The sequence below is a fragment of the Capra hircus genome, chromosome 11 (assembly GCF_001704415.2).
Source record: "Capra hircus breed San Clemente chromosome 11, ASM170441v1, whole genome shotgun sequence".
Classification (NCBI taxonomy): Eukaryota; Metazoa; Chordata; class Mammalia; order Artiodactyla; family Bovidae; genus Capra; species Capra hircus.
Window position 1 is genome coordinate 63,341,046 of NC_030818.1, and position 24,431 is coordinate 63,365,476.

The 24,431-nt window shown below is 39.7% G+C and overlaps 1 protein-coding gene across 1 annotated transcript in view; it reads left to right on the forward strand.

Annotated features, from left to right (window-relative positions):
• The window catches only part of ACTR2 (ARP2 actin related protein 2 homolog), a 38,783-nt gene extending 15,526 nt beyond the window's left edge, over positions 1–23,257 (forward strand). Inside the window, exons 4-9 of the mRNA XM_018055429.1 lie at positions 690–762; positions 4,273–4,409; positions 5,688–5,837; positions 8,742–8,887; positions 18,117–18,249; positions 21,560–23,257. Of these exons, the coding sequence (XP_017910918.1) occupies positions 690–762; positions 4,273–4,409; positions 5,688–5,837; positions 8,742–8,887; positions 18,117–18,249; positions 21,560–21,730 (810 nt within the window). The 3' untranslated portion in view covers positions 21,731–23,257. The remainder of the gene's footprint in view (positions 1–689; positions 763–4,272; positions 4,410–5,687; positions 5,838–8,741; positions 8,888–18,116; positions 18,250–21,559) is intronic.

The following is a 24,431-nucleotide window of genomic DNA, read 5'->3' on the forward strand; positions in this document are numbered from 1 at the left end:
ATCCTACAGAATATTCCTGGCCAACCTGCGATACAGACAATGAGCAGCATTGTGAGCAGAGAGGATGTGAAGGAGCCCCTCATCCCTGCAGTGGACCTCAGCACAGGGTGGAGCGCAGCCTTGCTCCACTAGGGAGCGGAGACTCAGCAGCTGAGCAGCTTCTGGATCTGCCAGCATTCGGGAACTGTTTAGTCTTGTTTCCCTGCTGTTCCGTTTGTTACCTGGAGGTAGAGCCACAGTCTTGCTTGGCCCAGGTTGAGGGAAAGGGATGGGAAGGTTGGCAGTTCAGTAGTTTGTGTAGTTTGTCTTTGAATTAAAAGACATTTCCCTTAAGGGACATGAGTTCAGAAAGTCTTGTTCAAAAACAGAACACTTTGTTTCACTCTAATCTGCCATTAGCTAAAAACTCTCAGAAATCTTTGCTTTGTAGCACTTAAGAAATGCTTGGGGACTGAGTGTGTATTTAAAAAAAAAAAAATCTGTCCTCAAAATTGGGGCTCTCTGACAGCAGGACTTTAATAGAGGCAAGAAACAGCTGAAGAGAATGGAAGATTCTTTTGGGTCGTTTGATTCTATTTTGATCAGCTAATCCACTCTGGCCATCAAGAAAGCATATATTAATACATATATATTACATTATAATGTAATTTCTAAATACTAATGTTTTCCCTTTCCTTTTGCACTTTCAGGTAATGTTTGAAACTTACCAGTTTTCTGGTGTGTATGTAGCCATCCAGGCAGTCCTGACTTTGTATGCTCAAGGTAGGTAAAGCTTAACTTTCAGTATCATTAATTCAAAAACATTTGTTACATGTATTTTATGTCGGAGGAATTTGATTTCTCAGGAAGTTTTAAGTCCCAGAAAGCTCAGTTTTATATATTTGTATTAATTCAAATATTCCACAGTTTGTCAAATAAAATGTACACATTTTTATTTTCTTTACTAAACAATGAAGGACTTAAGAAGAAACTTCTCAGTTTTTTTTTTTTATAAGTAGGAAGTTTCTTTGGAGAAGGCAATGGCACCCCACTCCAGTACTCTTGCCTGGAAAATCCCATGGACAGAGGAGCCTGGTAGGCTGCAGTCCATGGGGTCGCTAAGAGTCGGACACGACTGAGCGACTTCACTTTCACTTTTCACTTTCACGCATTGGAGAAGGAAATGGCAACCCACTCCAGTGTTCTTGCCTGGAGAATCCCGGGGACAGGGGAGCCTGGTGGGCTGCTGTCTCTGGGGTCGCACAGAGTCGGACACGACTGAAGCGACTTAGCAGCAGCGGAAAGTTTCTTCTTTTAGGCAGATTAAAGTAAGAAAATTTTTGAAGGGAAAAATAAACATGGAATCTGTTCTCAGAATTGTCAAGAGTTTAAAAAAGCCAGAAAGTTTCATATAAAATTATCTTTTTAAAATACATAATAGATTTAAAGGAAAAGGCAGACATTTGAGCGTACCTTCCCAACTTTTGAAGTGGGTTTAATGGAGTGGACCTACTTTTACTTTGTTTTCCTGGTACTGCCATTAGTAACTGCCTCCGTATCTACTGGGAATAAAATAGTAGCCATGTAGGGAGAACTCTGTATCCTGATAATCTTGTGGAGACCTTAAGAGGCCATCAGATACATGCACAGAGCCTGTTGGGCACTTAAAATGTAAAGATCCCTCAAGAACATAGACTCTTAATGGGGGAAAGATACAGAAATTGATTTGGCATGTCAGAGAAGGTTTCTGAAGGAGGTGACAACTAAATGTCAAGCCTTAGTACTTAAGTGATGTATGACAGTACAGTCGACCCTTGAACAGTGCTGATTTGAGCTGTATGACTCCACTTATACGTGGATGTTTTTCAGTGGTAAATAATACTGCAGTACTACATGGTCCATAGTTGGTTGAATCGGGATGCAGAGGGCCAGCTATAAGTTATATGCAGGTTAACCCCCATATTGTTCAAGGGTCAGTTGTGTTAGGAAACAAATTTTAATATTATGGTGATCCATCTGACTCTACACATGGATGAGTGAAAATCACTTTGTCAGAATACGTACTAGGTTTTAAACCTGTCTTTACTACTTCATGTAGATACTAAGAAAATACTTGGGGAGAATTAAATTTTTAAAGAGGCTTTATTCATTCACCAAGTGTGGTGTGAGCTTGGCGTTCTGAGGAGCTAGTGTTTGTCTGCATGTAGGAAATTGTGTTTCATTTTTTTCAAGTAAATTTCAGAATTTATTTTAGAAAATACTTTGGAAAAATAGATATTAAAAATTTTGAATCTAAGCTTTGAAACTGGTGATTCCAGTTGGGGGTGGAGATGGGACACTTCTGCTGAAATGAATTTTTGCTTTAATTGAATAAAATTGACCTTAATAGATATTTCTAGCAATACTCATAAATTTATTTCTGTCCAAGGAGAAGATATCCTCTCTTAACTCCTCATATTTAGCTGGTTTTGTTTAAATACTGAATTCTTAGTTCTGAGAAGTGATAATCCAGTAATTCTAATCAAAAGAACTCTTAGCTGAAGAGAACTCTTCACCTTGCATAAAAACAAGGTGGCTAAAAGCTACCAGCTAAATCAAAAAAGTAAGAAGCTACCTTTGGAACCAGGAAAGGTTTTTTAGTAAGAGAGGTGACACGGTGATTCAAGAAAGTATGTTTGACTGCATATTGTGTACAGGATTGAGGGGAATAACTGGAATTATGGAGTCTGAGTTAGAGGTTAAAATGGTCAGGGAGGGTATGAATGAAAAGTTAAGAACTAGACTGAGCTTTAAAGAATCCTTCAGAATTGAAGTAGAAAGAGTGAATAATCTAGTGCTTTAGTTGGTATTACTGGGAGCATTTTTGAATTAATGATACTGTGGATTCTTCTTTCTTGCAATAGAAAGTCTCTTGTTTAAAAGAAAGCAACCTTAAGAGGCAGCATATGATTTTTTTATGAAACTTGCAAAATCAGTCAAAATTATATGAACTTAGTAGGAGATGGTTTGAATGAATGTGTTCAGAGATAAATTAGATGTTTTGTGCATAATAAAAAAGAGGGAGAGAGTCTATTCAGGGATGGGACAGTGATAAAATAATGAGCTTAAGCAGCTGTAGATAATGCATATTCTGGTTAAAAGTATCATTAGACTTTAAAACTGCTAGAAAATGTGATTTAGAAATTTTTTTTTCTGAATTAACTCTGGGACAAAAGGTGAAACACTAACTTTTATATATTTTTTTTACTTTTATATATTTTTAAAAATTTTCGTTTTATTATTATTATTTTTGGTTTTGGCCATACTGCACAGCATGTGGGATCTTAATTCCACACGCCCCTGACCAGGGATCAAACCCACATGTCCCCTACATTGGAAGCGTGCAGTCTTAACCACTGCACCATCAGGGAAGTCCCCATTTATACCGTTAAATAGCACATAATGAGAAACAAAAGAGACTTTCCAGGTGGCGCTAGTGGTAAAGAACCCACCTGCCAATGCAGAAGAGGTAACAGACGTGAGTTCCATCCCTGAGTCAGGAAGATCCCCTGGAGGAGGGCATGGCAGCCCACTCCAGTATTCTTGCCTGAAGAATCCCATGGACAGAGGAACCGCGTGGGCTACCGTCCATAGGGTCTCAAATAGTTGGGCATGACTGAAGTGACTTAGAACGCACACACTCACAAAGTTTAACTGACAGTGTCTTTCTTGATTTCTGGTGAATAATTGAAGTGATTCTTTGGCTAGTCAAGATGAATTAGTCTCAGATTTCTAGCTATTTTGTATCAACAGAAATTTTCCAAACAGCAGAGTTTTGAATATACTATATGACAGAAATAATAATAAAGAACTAGATTATTTCAGCGGATTCACTATTAACTTGTGTAATTACCCTTCACAGTGGTTTTCATAAAAGTTATCCATGATACATTAGAGAATTTGACTTCAGGGGAATTCAGGAATCAAGATTAAAATTAGGATTAAAGACCATGTTGTATTTTTCAGTCCTCAGTCTGGGGGTCTGTTTCTTCCCATCACTGAGGGAGCACATGATTAGAATAAAGGTCTCACAGGAGGCATGTGAGAGAACACTGACTTCAGTGTCTGTGTGTTAGAAATAAACTGCACAATAAGCAAATAATAAAGAAATGCTAGCTTTTAGACCATTTTGGTTGGTGATGTTTCTAATCAATTATAAAGAAGCCAGCATCTTTGAATATTGAAATACTTGAAATTTGCTGGCTTTGATTTCTGATTTGGCTTTTTGTTTACAACTTCATGATTCTTCCGCAGGTTTATTAACTGGAGTCGTGGTGGACTCTGGAGATGGTGTGACTCACATTTGCCCAGTGTATGAAGGCTTTTCTCTCCCCCACCTTACCAGGAGACTGGATATTGCTGGGAGGGATATTACCAGATATCTTATCAAGGTAAGCAAAAGAGAATATCATGGAATTCGATTTTGTAAGTTTGTATATATATCTACTTAACATTGAATGTATCACCTCAGGATTCTAGTGAATCTGCACCACCAGAGAAGTGGCCCAGTACTTTATTCATATAAAAATCTGTATGAGATTCACACACATGATCTTTTGTGTACTAATGAGAGTTCATCATTACATAATTATAATTTGTCTTTCCTGAGGAATGGGAAGAGAAGTATGTCAAGGGGGGAAGAAGAGTCTTAAGACTTCCTTGAACAACTTGGGCAGCCTTTCAGCCATAAAACCCTCTTTGAACAAGATGTATATTAAAATTTATTTGTGAATGTAATTAGTGATGATATTCTTTAAAACATTGCTAGATAAAGTATATATAAATAAGGCCACTCTTTGGAAGCATGTGTGGTTTTTGTAATGTGGGGGAAAAAAGATTTAGAATATTGTCTGTACCAGAACTCTGTAGTTAGTACATTCTCTCCAGGTGAGTGGTTCTCAATCAGGGATGATGCTACTCCTCCAGGGACACTTTGAAATGTCTGGAGACTTTTTTGGTTGTTAACATCTTTGCAGGAAGGCTGCTAAACATTCTGCAGTGAACAAGGCATCCCCCACAACAAAGGATTATAAGGTCCAATATGTCACTGGTACTACTGTGGGAAGACTGTTCTGGGTCGCGTTAAGTCTTCATATTGACATTGGGTTAGTAATAAGATTGGTAATGAGAATTATAATATCATTCTAAGCCAGAATTCTATTTGAGGGTGACTGCCAAAGGATCGCCCAAGGGTTTTCTTTTGACTGTAAACACAAAGATCAGAGGATTTCTAGTTTTTTATGTGAAAAGTCTAATTTGTTTATGATGTGTATCGTGTTTTTGTTTTTCCTGTCAGGTTGAATTCTCGTTTTTGTCTATTTAACAAATACTATTGCCCCTCTAATATGTGTCCGTCATATTTCATGATTATGGCAGTGACTGAGTAAATTGCAGATTATAGGAATCCAGTGCTAAAATATTATTCATAGATATTTTGCCCATTTATTATTCATGAACTGTAAATTCTGTCACTCCCTATAAAACTTTTCTGTGAAAGTGAAATTAAATTCTTTTATGGTGAGTAATATTCTCCTTTTTGAAATAGTAAGAGCAAAGGTTCTGCTGTCCATTGTATTTGGTATTGATGTGACATACTTAGCATTAATCCCTTTTGTGGACTTGAACTCACTCAGATTAATTGTGGACTTACTGCTGTTTTTCTGTACTAGCTGCTTTTGTTGCGGGGTTATGCCTTCAACCATTCTGCTGATTTTGAAACGGTTCGCATGATTAAAGAAAAATTGTGTTATGTGGGATATAATATTGAGCAAGAGCAGAAACTGGCCTTAGAAACCACAGTATTGGTTGAATCTTACACAGTAAGTATATCTGGTGTATGATATATATATATGGTTTTAAAGTGGGCGACAGTGACTGTTGGTGTGTGCTTAAGGAGATTTTCTTGGAATCCAGTACTTTGGGGGTTTGGGTTGTTATAATTTGTATATGTATGACCTTTAATGTCTTTCTACATTATGATACTATGATTTAGTTATTTTAATAAGGCAAGAATCATATATTGCTTTTCTACTTTAGGATACAGTTAGATATGAAATATTATTTTGAGATTCTAGTACCTGGAGTCAGAGAAGGCAGTGGCACCCCACTCCAGTACTCTTGCCTGGAAAATCCCATGGACAGAGGAGCCTGGTAGGTGGCAGTCCATAGGGTCGCTAAGAGTCGGACACAGCTGAGTGACTTCACTTTCACTTTTCACTTTCATGCATTGGAGAAAGAAATGGCAGCTCACTCCAGTGTTCTTGCCTGGAGAATCCCAGGGACGGGGGAGCCTGGTGGGCTGCCGTCTATGGGGTCGCACAGAGTCGGACACGACTGAAGCGACTTAGCAGCAGCAGTACCTGGAGTAGCATTTTTCAGCATGGGTTTCACATAATGTTATTTCTCTGAGATGTTAGTAGGTATTGACAGAAATTAAAATGAAGGGTTACATTGTCAGATAAGTTTGGGGGAGAGTCAGTTCACTTTATTAAAGGACTTCTCAGAACCTTTGATATGCTGATTTGTACATGATTACGGTATTCCTCAGCATTTCATGGGACTGGTATTCTAAGATACTTTGGAAAATGGTCATCCTATAGGATTGCTTTAACCATTCAGTAGGTGGCAGTCTCCCTGACTTGGTATTTTCTTAATGAGATGTTCAGAACAAATGTTAACTTGAAATTGTAACTAATGATACTTAGAACCAAGTTATAGTTTGTATCAGGGGAGTTGAATTTTCAGTGTATTGCTGCCTTAAGTCTGTCATTTTCATCTGGGTATAAAGTACTTCCACACTGTGTCTTTGATCTGCTACTGTTGTTTAGTCGCTAAGTCATATCTAACTCTTTGCAACCCCGTGGACGCCTGCTAGGCTCCTCTGTCCATGCGATTTCCCAGGCAAGAGTATTGGAGTGGGTTGCCGTTTCCTTCTCCAGGGGATCTTCCCAACCCAGGGACTGAACCCTTGGCAGGCAGATTCTTTACCACTGAGCCACCAAAACTGAAATTGAGTGATAGGCAATAAAAGCAAGTATTCTTCCACCATTTAATTCATATAAACAGAGCATATCATAAATATGTACAAAATAGTCACTTTAAAAATAATTTAAAATTTTTATAAGTTATGTTGTTTCATTTCAGAAGATGCTGATCTAAATAGACAATAAATCAATACTTTGCAACCCAGTCATCTACAGATTTGCCCTATGGATTCTTTCCTGAGGCCTTCTTGATAGTTGCCCTAGATTTATAATTTATTGTCTACCTGATTTTGGAAGAAAGTGTCATGAGACAGAGGATAAGGGAACTAGAAATACAAAACATGTTTTATCTCTCCCCTCCTTTCTCAGAATTTGAGGCAGGTTACAAAAGTATTTGTGACAAATAAACTGGGAACTGATGAAGAGGGAAAATAGTGGACAAATAGAGTATAGGATAAGGTTTGGTGCAGAGAAATTGGGAGGCATACAGTTTTAACAGTTCTAAAGGTAAGTAGTTCCTAGGGTAGGTGGCCCTGGGTTGATCTCCAGCCAGAGCTTTGAGAAAAGCCACATTGTCCAGGTATAGATGTTTTATGCTAATGATACTCTGTCATATGAAGCTTTTCCATATATCTTGGGTGATTTCATGTGGTTTTTAAAGTCACTGGATGGTTGCGTTTATTTTGTTAAATTAAAAAAAAAGAAATTTGATTAAATTTATAAAAAGATAATTGTGGAGTTTTTGAAAGATGTGATTGTATACAGTTAGAGCAAACATGGAGTAAATGTCTTTAAGAACTTGCTTTGAGATACTTTGTCATGTTGGAAAGTGAGTTTGGGGATCTACATATAGTTATTATAATTACGTTATTTTAAACTGATACACTGTTAGAAATGTTAATGTAAAACTAATTCTGGTCTGTCATATAGAAATGTGTCGAATGCCAGTATATACCAGCATGCTTGTTACTTAGGTCAATTCTATGAATTGTGAGAGAGTTTTTGTTTAACATTTCTCATTTAATTAAACATAAACATGATGTAACTTAAGGGTTAGCAGGGTCATATGTTAGTGGTATCTTACCAGTTGCTTAAATCTTATTTTCTTAAAATTATATTTATCTATTTAAAAATTTAATAGAACCTAGTAAGTAGGATACAACAGAATTGCCTGCTAAAAAATAGGTTAGCGTCCTTGAACTTTTTTGATTATAAGATTTTCCTTGGATTAAATGATTTGATAGAAGTTTCACACGTGATATAAAGTGTTTGATGGCAAAAAAAATAGTTCCCCAGAATAATTATTTGTTGAAAGAAATTTAAAATTTTTAATTGAATGTGTCTGTGCTACATGGTAAAAATCTCTATAAACTTGAAAATATGTTAAAGTGATAATGAGAAGCAGCATTGACTCCGGCAGAAGTCCAGTTGCTGTGGGTGATCAGCGGTATCTGTAGTGCTCCCTTGCACACACCAGTGGACATCACACATTTGTGTATTAGTGACTCTTTCAAGAAATTCCTGCTATTTGGAGGCAGGACATATCATTTCAAAAGCAGAACAGAGCATGATAATAAAAACAATTATTTTAATGTATTTTACTTTGTCTTTTTTCAAAAATGTATTTTGGGAGAAATATATTGCTAATGATTTTGGTTATAAAACAGGCATACTAGCATCTAAAGAACACTGGGAACTTTCAAAATCTTTTACTGATACCTGATTGTTCTTGGTCTCTAGCTCCCAGATGGCCGCATTATCAAAGTCGGGGGAGAGAGGTTTGAAGCACCGGAAGCTCTGTTTCAGCCTCACTTGATCAATGTCGAGGGAGTAGGTGTTGCTGAATTGCTTTTTAACACAATCCAGGCGGCTGACATTGATACCAGGTACTTTAGAAATGGTTGTTTCAAAGAAGCTTGTCAGAAATAGATGGAATATAAATAGCTAGAGTGACCAGGTTGTTGTCTCACCCAAGTTTTTGATAGGATGACACTGGTTGTTGAATGACATATATCATTGTGTCACAAGTGCCCATTTAAACTTATTTTGAAATAATTTAAACATTGCAAGTTTCCAGAATAGAACGGAGAACTCCTGTACACTACCCAGTTTTCCATTTTTTTGATTTTAGCATTCTACGTGTTTGTGTGCTCTCCCTTTCTCTCTCTCTCCTGTTCTTGAGTCATTTGAGAATAGATTGAATATGTAAGTCCTCTTTACTCCTTAATATTTACTTTGTATTTCTTAGGAGGCTGTTCTCTTATAGCCGCAGTGCAGTTACTGAGTTCAGGGGATTGATTGCTAATGTACTTTTATCTGCCATCCATATTTCAGTTTCGTTCTCTGTCCCAGTAATGTCCTTTATACAGTTTTTCTTTTTTCTGGTAAAGGGTCAGAAGTAAGAGCACACATTGTATTTAGTTGTCATGTCTCTTAGTAACCTTTTATCTGTTATAATTCTTCAGTCTTTCATGACATTGATATTTTTGCAGACTACAATTTGGGTATGAATGTTTTCTCATGATTAAATTTAGATTGTGCATTTTTGGCTGGAACACTGCTTAAGTGATGTGTCCTTCTTAGGTTATCACATCCAGAAGTGATGTCAGTTTGCTCCTGTTTGGTGATATTAGTGTTAAACTCCTGGTGAAGCTTCCTGTTTTCTCCATTGTATCAGTTCAGTTCAGTTCAGTCGCTCAGTCGTGTCTGACACTTTGCGACCCCATAGACTGCAGCAAGCCAGGCCTCCCTGTCCATCCCCAACTCCTGGAGTTTACTCAAACACATGCCCATTGAGTTGGTGATGCCATCTAACCATCTCATCCTCTGTCATCCCCTTCCCCCGCCTTCAGTCTTTCCCAGCATCAGGGTCTTTTCAAATGAGTCAGCTCTTCGCGTCAGGTGGCCAAAGGATTGAAGTTTCAGCTTCAACATCAGTCCTTCCAATGAACACCCAGGACTGATCTCCTTCAGGATGGACTGGTTGGATCTCCTGGCAGTCCAAGGGAGTCTCAAGAGTCTTCTCCAACACCACAGTTCAAAAGCCATCAATTCTTTGGCGCTCAGCTTTCTTCACAGTACTGCTCTCACATCCATACATGACTACTGGAAAAACCATAGCCTTGACTAGATGGACCTTTGTTGGCAAAGCAGTGTCTCTGCTTTTTAATATGCTGTCTAGGTTGGTCATAACTTTTCTTCCAAGGAGCAAGCATCTTTTTATTTCATGGCTGCAGTCACCATCTGCAGTTATTTTGGAGCCCCCCAAAATAAAGTCTGACACTGTTTCCACTGTTTCCCCACTTATTTGCCATGAAGTGATGGGACCAGATGCCATGATCTTAGTTTTCTGAATGTTGAGCTTTAAGCCAAGTTTTTCACTCTCCTCTTTCACTTTCATCAAGAGGCTCTTTAGTTCTTCCTCACTTTCTGCCATAAGCGTGGTGTCATATGCATATCTGAGGTTATTGATATTTCTCCTGGAAATCTTGATTCCAGCTTGTGCTTCCTCCAGCCCAGTGTTTCTCATGATGTACTCTGCATAGAAGTTAAATAAGCAGGGTGACAGTGTATAGCCTTGACATACTCCTTTTCCTATTTGGATCCAGTCTGTTGTTCCATGTCCAGTTCTAACTGTTGCTTCCTGACCTGCATACTGGTTTCTCAAGAGGCAGGTCAGGTGGTCTGGTATTCCCATCTCTTTCAGAATTTTCCACAGTTTGTTGTGATCCACACAGTCAAACGCTTTGGCATAGTCAACAAAGCAGAAATAGATGTTTTCTGGAACTCTTGCTTTTTCGATGATCCAGGGGATATCGGCTATTTGATCTCTGGTTCCTCTGCCTTTTCTAAAACCAGCTTGAACATCTGAAAGTTCATGGTTCACGTATTGCTAAAGCCTGGCTTGGAGAATTTTGAGCATTACTTTGCCAGCGTGTGAGATGAGTGCAATTGGATGGTAGTTTGAGCATTCTTTGGCATTGCCTTTCTTAGGTTTGGAATGAAAACTGACCTTTTCCAGTCCTGTGGCCACTAGTGAGTTTTCCAAATTTGCTGGCATATTGAGTGCAGCACTTTCACAGCATCATCTTTTAGGATTTGAGGTAGCTCAACTGGAATTCCATCAGCCTTCACTAGCTTTGTTCGTAGTCATGCTTCCTAAGGCCCACTTGACTTCACATTCCAGGATGTCTGGCTCTAGGTGAGTGATCACACCATCGTGTGATTATCTGGGTCGTGAAGATCTTTTTTGTATAGTGCTTCTGTGTATTCTTGCCACTTCTTCTTAATATCTTCTGCTTCTGTTAGGTCCCTACCATTTCTGTCCTTTATTGAGCCCATCTTTGCATGAAATGTTCCCTTGATATCTCTGATTTTCTTGAAGAGATCTCTAGTCTTTCCCATTCTATTATTTTCCTCTATTTCTTTGCACTGGTCACTGAGGAAGGCTTTCTTATCTCTCCTTGCTATTCTTTGGAACTCTGCATTCAAATGGGTATATCTTTCCTTTTCTCTTTTGCATTTCTTTTTCTTGGGGATGGTCTTGCTCCCTGTCTTCTATACAGTGTCTCAAACCTCCGTCCATAGTTTACCAGGCACTCTGTCTATCAGATCTAGTCCCTTAAATCTTTTTCTCACTTCCACTGTATAATCGTTAGGGATTTGATTTAGGTCATACCTGAATGGTCTAGTGGTTTTCCCTACTTTCTTCAATTTAAGTCTGAATTTGGCAATAAGGAGTTCATGATCTGAGCCACAGTCAGCTCCCAGTCTTGTTTTTGTTGACTGTATAGAGCTTCTCCATCTTTGGCTGCAAAGAATATAATCAATCTGATTTCGGTGTTGACTGTCTGGTGATGTCCATGTGTAGAGTTTTCTCTTATGTTGTTGGAAGAGGGTGTTTGCTATGACCAGTGCATTCTCTTGGCAGAACTCTGTTAGTCTTTGCCCTGCTTCATTCTGTACTCCAAGTTCAAATTTGCCTGTTACTCCAGGTGTTTTCTTGACTTCATGCTTTTGCACTCCAGTCCCCTTTAATGAAAAGGACATCTTTTTTGGGTATTAATTCTAGAAGGTCTTGTAGGTCTTCATAGAACCGTTCAACTTCTTCAGCATTACTGGTCGGGGCATAGACTTGGATTACCATGATATTGAATGGTTTGCCTTGGAAATGAAGCGATCATTCTGTCGTTTTTGAGACTGCATCTAAGTACTGCATTTCAAACTCTCTTGTTGACTATGATTGGTACACCATTTCACCTAAGGGATTCTTGCTGACAGTAGTAGATATAATGGTCATCTGAGTTAAATTCACCCATTCCAGTCCATTTTAGTTCCCTGATTCCTAAAATGTTGACGTGCACTCTTGCCATCTCCTGTTTGACCATTTCCAATTTCCCTTGATTCATGGACCTAACATTCCAGATGCAGTATTGCTTTTTACAGCATCGGAACTTGCTTCCATCACCAGTCACATCCACAACTGGGTGTTGTTTTTGCTTTGTCTCCATCTCTTCATTCTTTTTGGAGTTATTTCTCCACTGATGTCCAGTAGCATATTGGGCACCTACCAGCCTGGGGAGTTCATCTTTCACTGTCCTATCTTTTTGCCTTTTCATACTGTTCATGGGGTTCTCAAGGCAGGAATACTGAAGTGGTTTGCCATTTCCTTTTCCAGTGGACCACATTTTGTCAGAACTCTTCACCATGACCCGTCTGTCTTGGGTGGCCCTACGCGGCATGGCTCACAGTTTCATTGAGTTAGACAAGGCTGTGTTCCATGTGATTAGATTGGTTCGTTTTCTGTGATTGTGGTTTTCAGTCTGTCTGCCCTTTGATGGAAAAGGATAAGAGGCTTATGAAAGCTTCCTGATGGGAGAGACTGGCTGAGGGGAACACTGCATCTTGTTCTGATGGGCGGGGCCATGCTCAGTTTGGTTGCTCAGTTGCGTCCGACTCTGCGACCCCATGAATTGCAGCACGCCAGGCCTCCCTGTCCATCATCAACTCCTGTAGTTAACTTAAACTCACGTCCATCCAGTCGGTGATGCCATCCAGCCATCTCATCCTCGGTCGTCCCCCTCCCAGCATCAGAGTCTTTTCCAGTGAGTCAGCTCTTCACATGAGGTGGCCAAAGTACTGGAGTTTCAGCTTTACCATCATTCCTTCCAAAGAAATCCCAGGACTGATCCCCTTTAGAATGGACTGGTTGGATCTCCTTGCAGTCCAAGGGACTCTCAAGAGTCTTCTCCAACACCACAGTTCAAAAGCATCAATTCTTCGGTGCTCAGCCTTCTTCACAGTCCAACTCTCACATCCATACATGACCACAGGAAAAACCATAGCCTTGATTAGATGGACCTTTGTTGGCAAAGTAATGTCTCTGCTTTTGAATATGTTATCTAGGTTGGTCATAACTTTCCTTCCAAGGAGTAAAGTGAAGTCACTCAGTCGTGTCCGACTCCAGGGGATCTTCCCAACCCAGGGAAGATCCCGCATTGTAGACACACGCTTTACCACCTGAGGCACCAGGGAAGTCCCTTCCAAGGAGGAAGTGTCTTTTAATTTCACGGCTGCAGTCACCATCTGAAGTGATTTTGGAGCCCAAAAAAATAAAGTCTGACACTGTTTCTACTGTTTCCACATCTATTTGCCATGAAGTGATGGGACCAGATGCCATGATCTTAGTTTTCTGAATGTTGAGCTTTAAGCCAACTTTTTCACTCTCCTCTTTCACTTTCATCAAGAGGATTTTTAGTTCCTCTTCACTTTTTGCCATAAGGGTGGTGTCATCTGCATATCTGAGGTTATTGATATTTCTCCCGGCAGTCTTGATTCAAGTTTGTACTTCTTCCAGCCCAGCGTTCCTCATGATGCACTCTGCATATAAGTTAAATAAGCAGGGTGACAATATACACCCTTGACATACTCCTTTTCCTATTTGGAACCAGTCTGTTGTTCCATGTCCAGTTCTAACTGTTGCTTCCTGACCTGCATATGGGTTTCTCAGGAGGCAGGTCAGGTGGTCTGGTATTCCCATCTCTCTCAGAATTTTCCACAGTTTCTTGTGATCCACACAGTCAAAGGCTTTGGCATAGTCAATAAAGCAGAAATAGATGTTTTTCTGGAACTCTTGCTTTTTCGATGATCCAGCGGATGTTGGCAATTTGATCTCTGGTTCCTCTGCCTTTTCTAAAACCAGCTTGAACATCTGAAGTTCATGGTTCAGGTATTACTGGGCCACGCTCAGTAAATCTTTAATCCAATTTTCTGTTGATGGGTGGAGCTGTGTTCCCTCTCTGCTATTTGAACGTGAAAGTGAAGTTGGTCAGTTGTGTCCAGCTCTTTGCCACCTCATGGACTGTAGCCTACCAGACTCCTCTGTCCATGGGGTTTTCCAGGCAAGAGTTCTGGAGTGGTTTGCCATTTCCTTCTCCAGGGGATCTTCCCATCCCAGAGATCGATCCCAGGTCTCCCGCATTGTAGGCAGATACGTTACTGTCTCAGCCACCAGAGAAGAGCCCAGCTATTTAGCTGGGGCCAAACTATGGTGGAGATAATGAAGATAATGCTGACCTCCCTCAAAAGATCCCATGCATGTACTGCTACAGTCTGAGACCCCAACCCTGCAGCAGGCCACCACCAACCCACGCCTTTGCCAGAGGCTCCTGGACACCCATAGGCAAGTCTCCTGTGGGGTCACTATTCCTTTCTCCTGGGTCCTGGTGCACAAGATTCTGTTGAACCCTCCCAAGAGTCTATTTCCCATTCCTGTGTAAGTTCTGGCAGCTTTATGGTGGGGTTAATGGCGACCTCCTCCAAGAGGACTTATGCTATATCCACACCCAGAGCCCCTGTCCCTGCGCCAGACCACTGCCGACCCATGCCTCCACAGGAGACGCTCAAACACAGTTCTGTCTCAGTCTCTGTGAGGTCCCTGGGTCCTGGTGCATACAAGGTTTGTTTGAGCCCGTCCTCTCCATTGTATAGGTTTTCTTTTTTTTCTTGATGTATAAGTAATTTGTGGGAAAGTACTTTCAGTAGTGTCCAACTCTCTGCAACCCCATGGACTGTAGCCCGCCAAGCTCCTCTATCCATGGAATTCTCTAGAATACTGGAGTGGGTAGCCATCCTCTTCTCCAAGAGATCTTCCCAACCCAGTGAATGAACCTGAGTCTCCTGCATTGCAGGCAGAGTCTTTACCGTCTGAGCCACCAGAGGAGCCGGAAAACACTTTAGAGACCATGTAAATCTCCTATTCTTCGTCATTTTCTGACTTCCACCCCTTTTGTCATCAGTTGGTGATTTTTCCTAAGTCCATTTTTATTGTGATGGTCGCAGAAAGATGGTGTTTCTAACTCTGTCGTTCCTTGTGTGTCTGTTAGTTGGCATTCTTGCATAAGGAACTGCTTTTCCTTCTCCCTTGTTTTTGTTAATTATCAGTATGGACTTGTAATTTTATTCAGTGGATTATAATTTCTTATCTCTGCCTTATTTCATTTTGAATTGTTAAATTGTTCGTAATTTGGCCTATGAGAGCCCCTTCAGGCAGGCTTCTGTGTCCTTTGTTGTTGTTTGGTCTCTAAGCCATGTCAGACACTCTGGGACTCCATGGGCTCTAGCCTGCCAGGCTCCTCTATTGGTGGGATTCTCCAGGCAAGAACATTGGAGTGGGGTGTTGTTTCCTTCTCCAGGGGCTCTTCGCACCCTCATCTCTTTTGAGCACGTTCTATTTCATTCTGGTTTGTGGCACAGGATATTCCCAGCTCATCTTTAATTTTGGTTTCTGAAGAGGCTGTCAAAACTAAACAAAGAAAGGACACTCAGAAGTATTACTCTCCCCGCCTGTTGTCTTTCACCGTAGTGCTCCTCTCTCTATTTCTTATTTTCTTACGCAAGAGGTAGCATCCTGTAAATACTCTTCTGAACTTCGTTTTTTTCTCTTAATATATCCTAACAATCTTATACCACTTCCTATATGTTGTTGTTGTTCTTTTTTTCCAGTGTGTACATATAATGGCTTCTTCAGTGAATCCTGGTCATCTAGGTAGGGTCCAGTATTTATGCTGACAGATAATGCTGCAATTAATAACCTTGCACACACTGTATCTTTGATTTGTTGGAATATATGTCCTGAAAAAAATGCCTGAGCGGGAAATAGTTGGGTCAAAAGGCAAATGCGTGTGGTTTTGTTATTGCTCAATTCCCTTCTCTTTCCTGCAGTCATGTCTGAGGACACTACAGCATTCACAGAGTTTGTCAGCATTTTACTTGCATGTCAGTCTAATGAATGAGAAATGATATCTCAATGTAAAAAACTTGCATTTCTCTTAAGATTGAAGTTGCATATAGTTTTCTATGTGTTGTGTGCTAGGTCACTTCAGTTGTGTCCAACTCTTTGCAACCCTTTGGACTGGAGCCCCTCCGGCTCGTCTGTCCATGGGGATTCTCCAGGCAAAGATACAGGAGTGGGTTACCATGGCCTCCTCCAGGGCATCTTCCCAACCTAGGGATTGAACCCAAGTCTTTTACGTCTCCGGCATTGGCAGGCAGGTTCTTTACCACTGGAGCCAACTGGAAAGCCCTATGGACCATTTTTATATCTTTTCTTGGTGAATTATTGGGTTGTAGCTTTTACCTGTTATCTGTAAAATTTTTGTAATTTTTTTTTTTCTCTCAATTTTTAAAGAAATTCATTTTATTTGAGCTCTGTGATCCATTTGCAGATACTTTGTAATTTTTCATTTGTCTCTTCTGGTGTTTCTGGCCACACAAAATTTTGGTTTTATTTAGTTGTATAAGAAGATTTATAATCTTTTATTGCAGCTTGAGTTTGAGTCACAGAAAGCTCTCCTCTTCACCCAAGTTGAGAAATTCACTCAGAAACATTTTACTAAGCAAGTGTTTACTTACTTCTTTATTTAACCCTAATGAAATAACCGCCTAATTTTTGTGGGAGGCTGGGGAACAGGACAATAATGGTAACTAGTAAAAATAGCAATTGGCTTAGAACAAGCTATAAATCTAATGGAAGATGATCAGAAGTCTAATCTAGACTTCATAATTATGATAAGTTCTCATAGTGGGGATTGGGTAGATGCTTTTGTCCCTTGATGTAATGATCATTAATAGCAAGATTGTATTTAAAAGTGCATACCTGTTGGTGGTGATTAAAGTTTGGTGATGCTAAAGCACTGGAGTCAGGTTCAGTACCCTTTCCACATTGCTAGCGTTGGAAAGTTGGAGCACTCAGATTTTGTTCTGCATGTTCAGTGTATTGAAAGCGTACATGTAAATGCTCATGGGCATACACCACATGTAGCTAGACTTCAGCTGTTTAGTTTATGTTACATTCATGCGTGCATCTGCAATTAAATACAATACAAAACTTCTAGAAGCTAGAATTACAATAGCCTGAGCGCTTGAGAACCTGAAAGGAAGTAAAACCTAGAAGTGAGTTTGAATGAAGCCAAAATGGATACAACTTAGCTTCTGAGTTTTACTAAAAAAGCTCCTCTGACCCTCACTTAGATTGTGCTGTTAATACTTTTACTCCATATGCACTTATTTTAGATTTGATTATCTGGTATCATGACCAACAGCATATTTAAGGAAGAAAGACAGGACTGCTATTAGAAGCAAGCACATCAGTCTAACCAAAAATAATAGCCGGCGGCATCAAAGCAGAGGAACAAAAGGGAAAACTACAAAAGGCAAATGGAAGAATTCAAAAGCTAGAAGTGGAGTCATGGTGGAATATAGTTTATTATAGTAGACAGCCACCTCTAAGTGGCTCCATGGAAGCACTATTACAGCACAGCCCAAATACCGCTCCTTTGTTATGTGAACTAGTTGTTATTGAAAGACTTAATTATATTTGCAAGAAAATGTGTTATGTACTTTAGGAGTATTGTCATCAGAATGATATAAATGTTTTATATATAGTTTGTTATCTGTTTATAGTAGTAATAGCAAGCATTCAGCCCTGCAGTTTACATGTTGGATTTTATTTAATTCTCCCAGCAACCACCTGAGGCTTATGTAAATAAAAGCAACTCTTGAGATAATGTTTTCCTAATCTGAAACCCCTAATGAATACCTGTTGTGTCTTCCTAGATCTGAGTTCTATAAGCACATTGTGCTTTCTGGAGGGTCTACTATGTACCCCGGTCTGCCATCCCGGTTGGAACGAGAGCTTAAACAGCTTTACTTAGAACGAGTATTGAAGGGTGATGTGGAAAAACTTTCTGTAAGTATCAGTCAGTACTCCAACTGTTAGCATACTGTTAAAACCCTGTAAAATAGCTTGTGAATCTTGACAACCACCAGAGGGAGCAAGAAGTCTTCGTAAACAAATGTCTACTGCAGTCCAGTGCAGCCTTGAAAAGTAGGAAGAAGTACGTGGTTCAAGATGAGCTTTGTCTCAGCAGTCCTAGTGCCAGCTCACCTTTCTACTCAGTGAACTGAGGCAGTGGGTCCAGGGACACATGTTTTGGTTCATCTGTAACAAATGCCTGGAACCAGGGTGCCTGTATCTGGGTGGGAAGAACCTGCTGTACTGTGGAGAAAGGCTGTTGGGTTTTTTTTAATATGTCATCAACATTCGGTGCTACTCTTGGACTGTTTCATATTTCTGATATAAAATTATTTTCTGGCTGTTTTTTGCATGTCTTTTATCTCCCCAATGAGATAGTCTCCAGTTCTTTTGCATCCATGTCAACAATCATAGCTCTTAAAGCAGACTTTAAATGAGTTGTTGATACATAGAATGGAAAAAAATTTTTAAACCAGGGTGTAACAGTTGATGGTTATTTGACATTGATTTTTCTCTACAAACCCTGGACTGTGTGAAGTACACTATCTGTACATACTACGTGCTCAACTAGGAGTCGTCTAAGTTAATCTCTGAGGTTCATATGTACACCCGTGGTAGATTCATGTCAACGTAAGGCAAAACTACTACAATATTGTAAAGTAATTAGCCTCCAATTAAAATAAGTAAATGTAAATTTAAAAAAAGAAAAGCAGCATAAAATAAAACATTTTAATTTTGTTTTAAAAAAAAATCTCTGCAGTTCATCTTGCCAACTTTGATCAGTTGTTTTAGATAATGAGATTACATCATACAGAGGGCTTTATATTTGGAGACACACTATATTACATCTTTCATTTTTGACTCAAATTATTGAAATTAAATTCTGTATGGACTCATACATTAAACAGATTAAAAGACTTAAAGGAGGCATGTTGTCGAAGTACTTGACTCATCTGTGTGGTTTTATTGAGTTATACATATAATTTAAAGTCAGTCTTAGGTGATTATTTAGCAAATACTTCTTGAACTCCTTCTATGTGCCAAACACTTGTCTAGGCAAAACAGTGGTGAACAAAACTAAAAATCTCTGCTTTTAGTCTGTAAATAATACTTTGGTTAGTAATAAGCACTATGAGGAAAAGTCAGGTTAGGGGCTTGAAAGTGGTAGTGATTTGGGGAGATGGTGTGTCAGAGAAGGGGCCCAATGAGATAACTTTTGAACAAAGGCTGAAGGGAATGAGGAGCCTGACTCTCTGGGGGGAAGAATCTTCCAGGCAGTAGTAACAGTCCTGAGTTATGGGGAGTGTGTAGGAATGGCTGGACAGAGTAAGCAAGGGAGGGGACTGGGAGGTGAGTGCAGAAAGGCAGTCAGGGGACTTCCCTGGCGATCCAGTAGTTAAGACTTCACACTTGCACTGCAGGGGGTATGGGTTCGACCCCTGGTGGGGAACTAACCCCACATGCCACATGGTAGACCCCAAAAAGAGGAAGGTAGTCAGGACGCAAGTCTTGTTCAGCCATGGTAAAGATTTTGGCTTTCCTTCTATTGAGATAGAAAGTCTTGGGAGGATCTTGAGCAGAGAAAGTAGTATCTGATTTGTTTAAAGGATCATTAAGTCTGATGAGGTGAGTACATGCTTGAGGAAAGGGAGGAAGAAATGTGACCGTTGCAGTATGGGTTAGGAGGCTCTCAGAGGAGGGAGGAAGCTGGTAGATGTTTGTGAAATAAATGAGGAGGTGTGAAGTGGTGTCTTAGAGAGTGGAAGAGAGAAGAGAAATGTCGCGGGGTTGCTGAGCATCTCTGAGGGGCTCAGCTGAGGTAAAGCTTAAGGTGGATGTTGACTTTTTCTCATCCTGCACTCAGTTGCTTGGGGGCAGGGGCAGAAGAAAGAGTTGATCAGCTGAAATGGGATTCTACCAAGCAAGGCAGAGAAGGGCAGGGTCACTGAGGATGGTGTCAGGATGTGGTGGAGAGAGTACGCACACGCGCCACCGAGCAGGTCTGAGGAGAATTGCTCCTCGTGGGGCTCTGTAGACACCATGGACCCAGAGAGTGGTGGCTGGAATGGCCCAGAAGGGCGAGTTTCTGAGGGTCTCTGGAATGGCAGTAGTGAGAAACAGCAGCCCGTTGCAAAAGCTGCAGGGGCAGCGGTGTCCTCAAAGGCTAGCCAGGTTTCCCCAGGAGCAGGGTGGCCAGAACACAGCCCCAGGCCAGACCTGGCTGTTTGATAAATGAAGCTTTTGGGAACGTGGCCAAGCGGACTCTTGTCGCCTAATGTGCCACCTGTTGTCACACAGTCTCTGGCTGCCTTTAGCTGTTGCCACAGTAGACCCCGCAGAGCTTCGAGTATTTTCCCTCTGATCCCTGTAGAAGAAGTTTGCTGGCCCCTGCCTAGGAGTAAAAAAGTAACTAGAGCAGTTAGAACAATAGGTTAGCCTCAGAATTAATCAGTAAACAGGTGTTTTTCTATGTCATATATTATGACAGATCCTACAGTTCATGTATGTGACATAAAGACAGTTAAGATGACATAGTTATTTCGAGTTTTTTTGCACGATTTGTGACTTTGTAAATAAAACTGCTACTTCATTTTAAGGTTTCTCTTTCATGTGTTGACTTACCGTACAGAAGGAGGTCTCTCCTTGTTAGACAGCTGAGAGTGGCTACAGAGTGCAAAGCTTTTCCTGCTTGTCTTTAATTTTGTTTACTGTGTTCATTTTTTCCAACATCCTCATAATTTATCTTGACCATATTTGGCCTTGTTTATTCAAACATTCGTTTGAATTTGAGACAATAGAAAGTGAGCTTTGCTTATAAGAACTTAAATCTTTCTTTGTTGCCTGGGACTACAATCATAAGGGCATGAGACCTTGAAGAAAGTACAAGTCCTCTTATCCCAACTCTTCACTTGATAGCTGGCTGGATGATTTGCCGGTCAGTGAGACACCTGTCACAGTCAGCGCTCCGGTACTTGGGCTTTTGGTAGGGTGACCGTGGAATTCATTGTTCATATCAGGATGGTTTTGAGAGTGATGAGGGGTGCAGTTAACGATGGGGCCACAGGTGTAAGCAGGGAATGTTCTAAACACACTGGGATGGATTTGCGATCTCCTGACTGTGAGTTGGGTCTCTCCTTCACATGTATACATCATAGGACCTTTATGAGAATTTAAGAAAAAGTCATTTTCATAAGATAGAAAACGCCATGCACGTGTGACATTTTTCTTTCTCCTCTTTCGTTAGAAATTCAAGATCCGCATTGAAGACCCGCCCCGCAGGAAGCACATGGTGTTCCTAGGAGGTGCAGTTCTAGCAGACATCATGAAGGACAAAGACAACTTCTGGATGACCCGACAGGAATACCAAGAAAAGGGTGTTCGTGTGTTGGAGAAACTCGGGGTGACGGTTCGATAAACTGTGAAGCTGGTTCCCATCACGCCCTAATGTGCTTTCTTTTTTTCCATTACTGCCAGTCTTTGAACTCATTCAGCTCCAGGACCTGGAAGAGGCCTGTCTGTCTGTGCCCTCTGACTGGAAAGGTCAGGTTTTATTCTGGTGTCTTGCGGAAGCTGTGTTAAATTTGGGTTAGTGTGGGTGACTCTGACTGTTTAATTCTGCCACTTCCCTGCGAACACAGGAGAGGGCAAGGGTCCTCTCTGCTGCTTTGTTTCTTCGGTAGGCATTTAGATCATTCCTGTAGGCTTCCTATTTTCACTTTACTGCTCTAATGCTGCTAGTTTTAGTCTTTAGCACACTAGGTGGTATGCCTTTATTAGCATAAGAAAAAAACTTTAACAGGAGCTTTTACATATTACTGGGGAGGGGGTGGTCAGGACTGGGTGGGCGGCTGCTGAACCCTCTGTGGAGTTTCCTCTGTAGTGTGGTGCTTTCTACAGTTACTGCTGCCGCTTTAAGTACCTTGAAGCTTCCGGTATTAACATTTTAGGGAAATGGTAGGCTCAGAACTAAACTGTTCGGGTGGGTTTTTGTGTGGAGAACAGGGGCAGTCTTTTGATATTCATTTTTTGATTTTTGAGCTTTTCTGCTCTAGGGTACGGGAGATGAACTTTATTTACAATACTTTGATTTGGCGGGTTTTCTTCTACTTTTGGTCTGCCTGGAACTGTTTCTATCTGATGTGAAAAGCAGGTGTAGTGTCCCGTTATTATGTGGTTTGGGGATTTTTTATTTGTTTTTTAAAATTAACCATGTCAGCTGGGATTAGACTCCCTAGAATCTATCAGTGGAAAAGTAACATTGAAAAAATGCTTTTGGAAATTCAAATTTCAGACAAAAAGTGCTTAAGAGCTGGTATTTTTTCTAAGTGCTTCTGTTTATACCAGAAGCATTAAGGTAACCCAGTGCCAAGTACCATTCTTGAAAAATTCTTTTAAATAACCGACCAGTGCTTATTTAATAAAAACAAGTAGATACATATAAATAATTACTGGCAGTAGGTTATAATTATTGGGTTAAAAATAACATTGAAATATGGGACTTCCTGCCAGTTGGGTAATTTTCACTAATTTTCTTTTGTTGTTGGTATGTTTTGATTTAAAACCTGAAAGTGGAGTAAAATATGACTATTTAAAATGTTGGCCCCCCGAAAATCAAGATTTAGATATGTATTTGTACTGAAAAAACTAAATCATAACTACTAAATCTTAGCCATCTTAGGCTTGAAAGAAAAGTTGGTATTTTGTAAATGTTAGCAGACTTTCCTGTCAGAAAAGCATATTTATGAATCCTGTCGGTATTGCTTGGTATCTGAAAAAAAATATCAAATAGTACCCAGACTTGAATTCCTTCTAAATTGAAAAATAAAGTAATAAGAGATTGTATCACTTCTGTTAATATTATGTATTTTTTGTCTCTTTTACCTCAGTTTGAACAAATAAAAGAAGTTTGCCTGCATGCTGGACATGCTTCAGTACACGTGAATAAGCCTATGAATGATGTCTGTGAGATTTTAGGGACATGGGTGTCAGTTACTTTGGAATTCAAAAATGTCCCTGAATTATGTACTTACCAATCCCCCTAGACTTTTGAGTACTGAGTTGTTAAAGGACATAAATGCAGAACTAGTATCTACCAGTTGTTTATTTCAGGTAAATGGATTGACTCCTGACCTTTGATCATGATTTTAAAATATGGAGATAGAAAGCAACAAAGAATGGAATAGACTCTTAAATAAAACAATGAAGACATTTGTCCCTTGAATGTAGAATTTGGTTTTAATTTTGTAATTTTGCTATCAAACATGACCATTAAAATGTATTAATATATAGAGAGTATAACTTTTTAATTACATTTTTAAATTTTCCTATTCTAAGGTGAAATAATGCATTTAGTATAGTGATTTGAGGGTGGGGTGGGGAAATATCATTAATTGGAGTTGTCAGGTACAAGCCCTTCAGAAGTGAAAATGTTTTCTGTTTTAAAAGAGATGTGATTTATAGCTCTTGAAAACCATTGTCACTTAAATTCCCAATGATGTTTAAAATTCTTTTCTTTTAAAATTAGAATTGCCAATGCCTTGACCTTCGAGAAGGGTTTCTTAGAAATAAGTCCTACATTTGAACTTTTTTCCTTAAAATGGTATTGGATGTTAGCTTTTACACAGTTCTGAGCACTGTCAACAATATCTGGAAAGTATTTTGAGAGATCAATGGAAAGTCAAACATCCTGATTTTAACATAAATACACTTCTTTTTGATTGCAGGAAAAAATCAGATTTTTCAAAGTACATTCGAATTTTTTCTTTGTTTTTCCTCTCGATAGTATTTCTCTTTAGTTTCATTTTCTTGCTTTTATTCAAATTTTCATTTTTGCTAACACAGGACAGATTGACAACTTTATGCTAGTTGTTAAGCCAAGTTCAGTTCACTGTCAAATTATTTGACAAAAAAGAACTTACCTTTTGGTATGTTCTTTATTTCTGAAATGATTTTAAATACATAAGAAAAAAATAGAATAAGAGCAAGTCATAGCTAAAGCTCTATTAGAGACATTTTTCCCTCTAGGAGACTGTTTTGTCTCCTGGAAGATTTAAGGAGGCTTTGTCAGTGTTAGAAATGCTTGAGAGACCTATATGAACATGCCTCTTCTCAAGGAC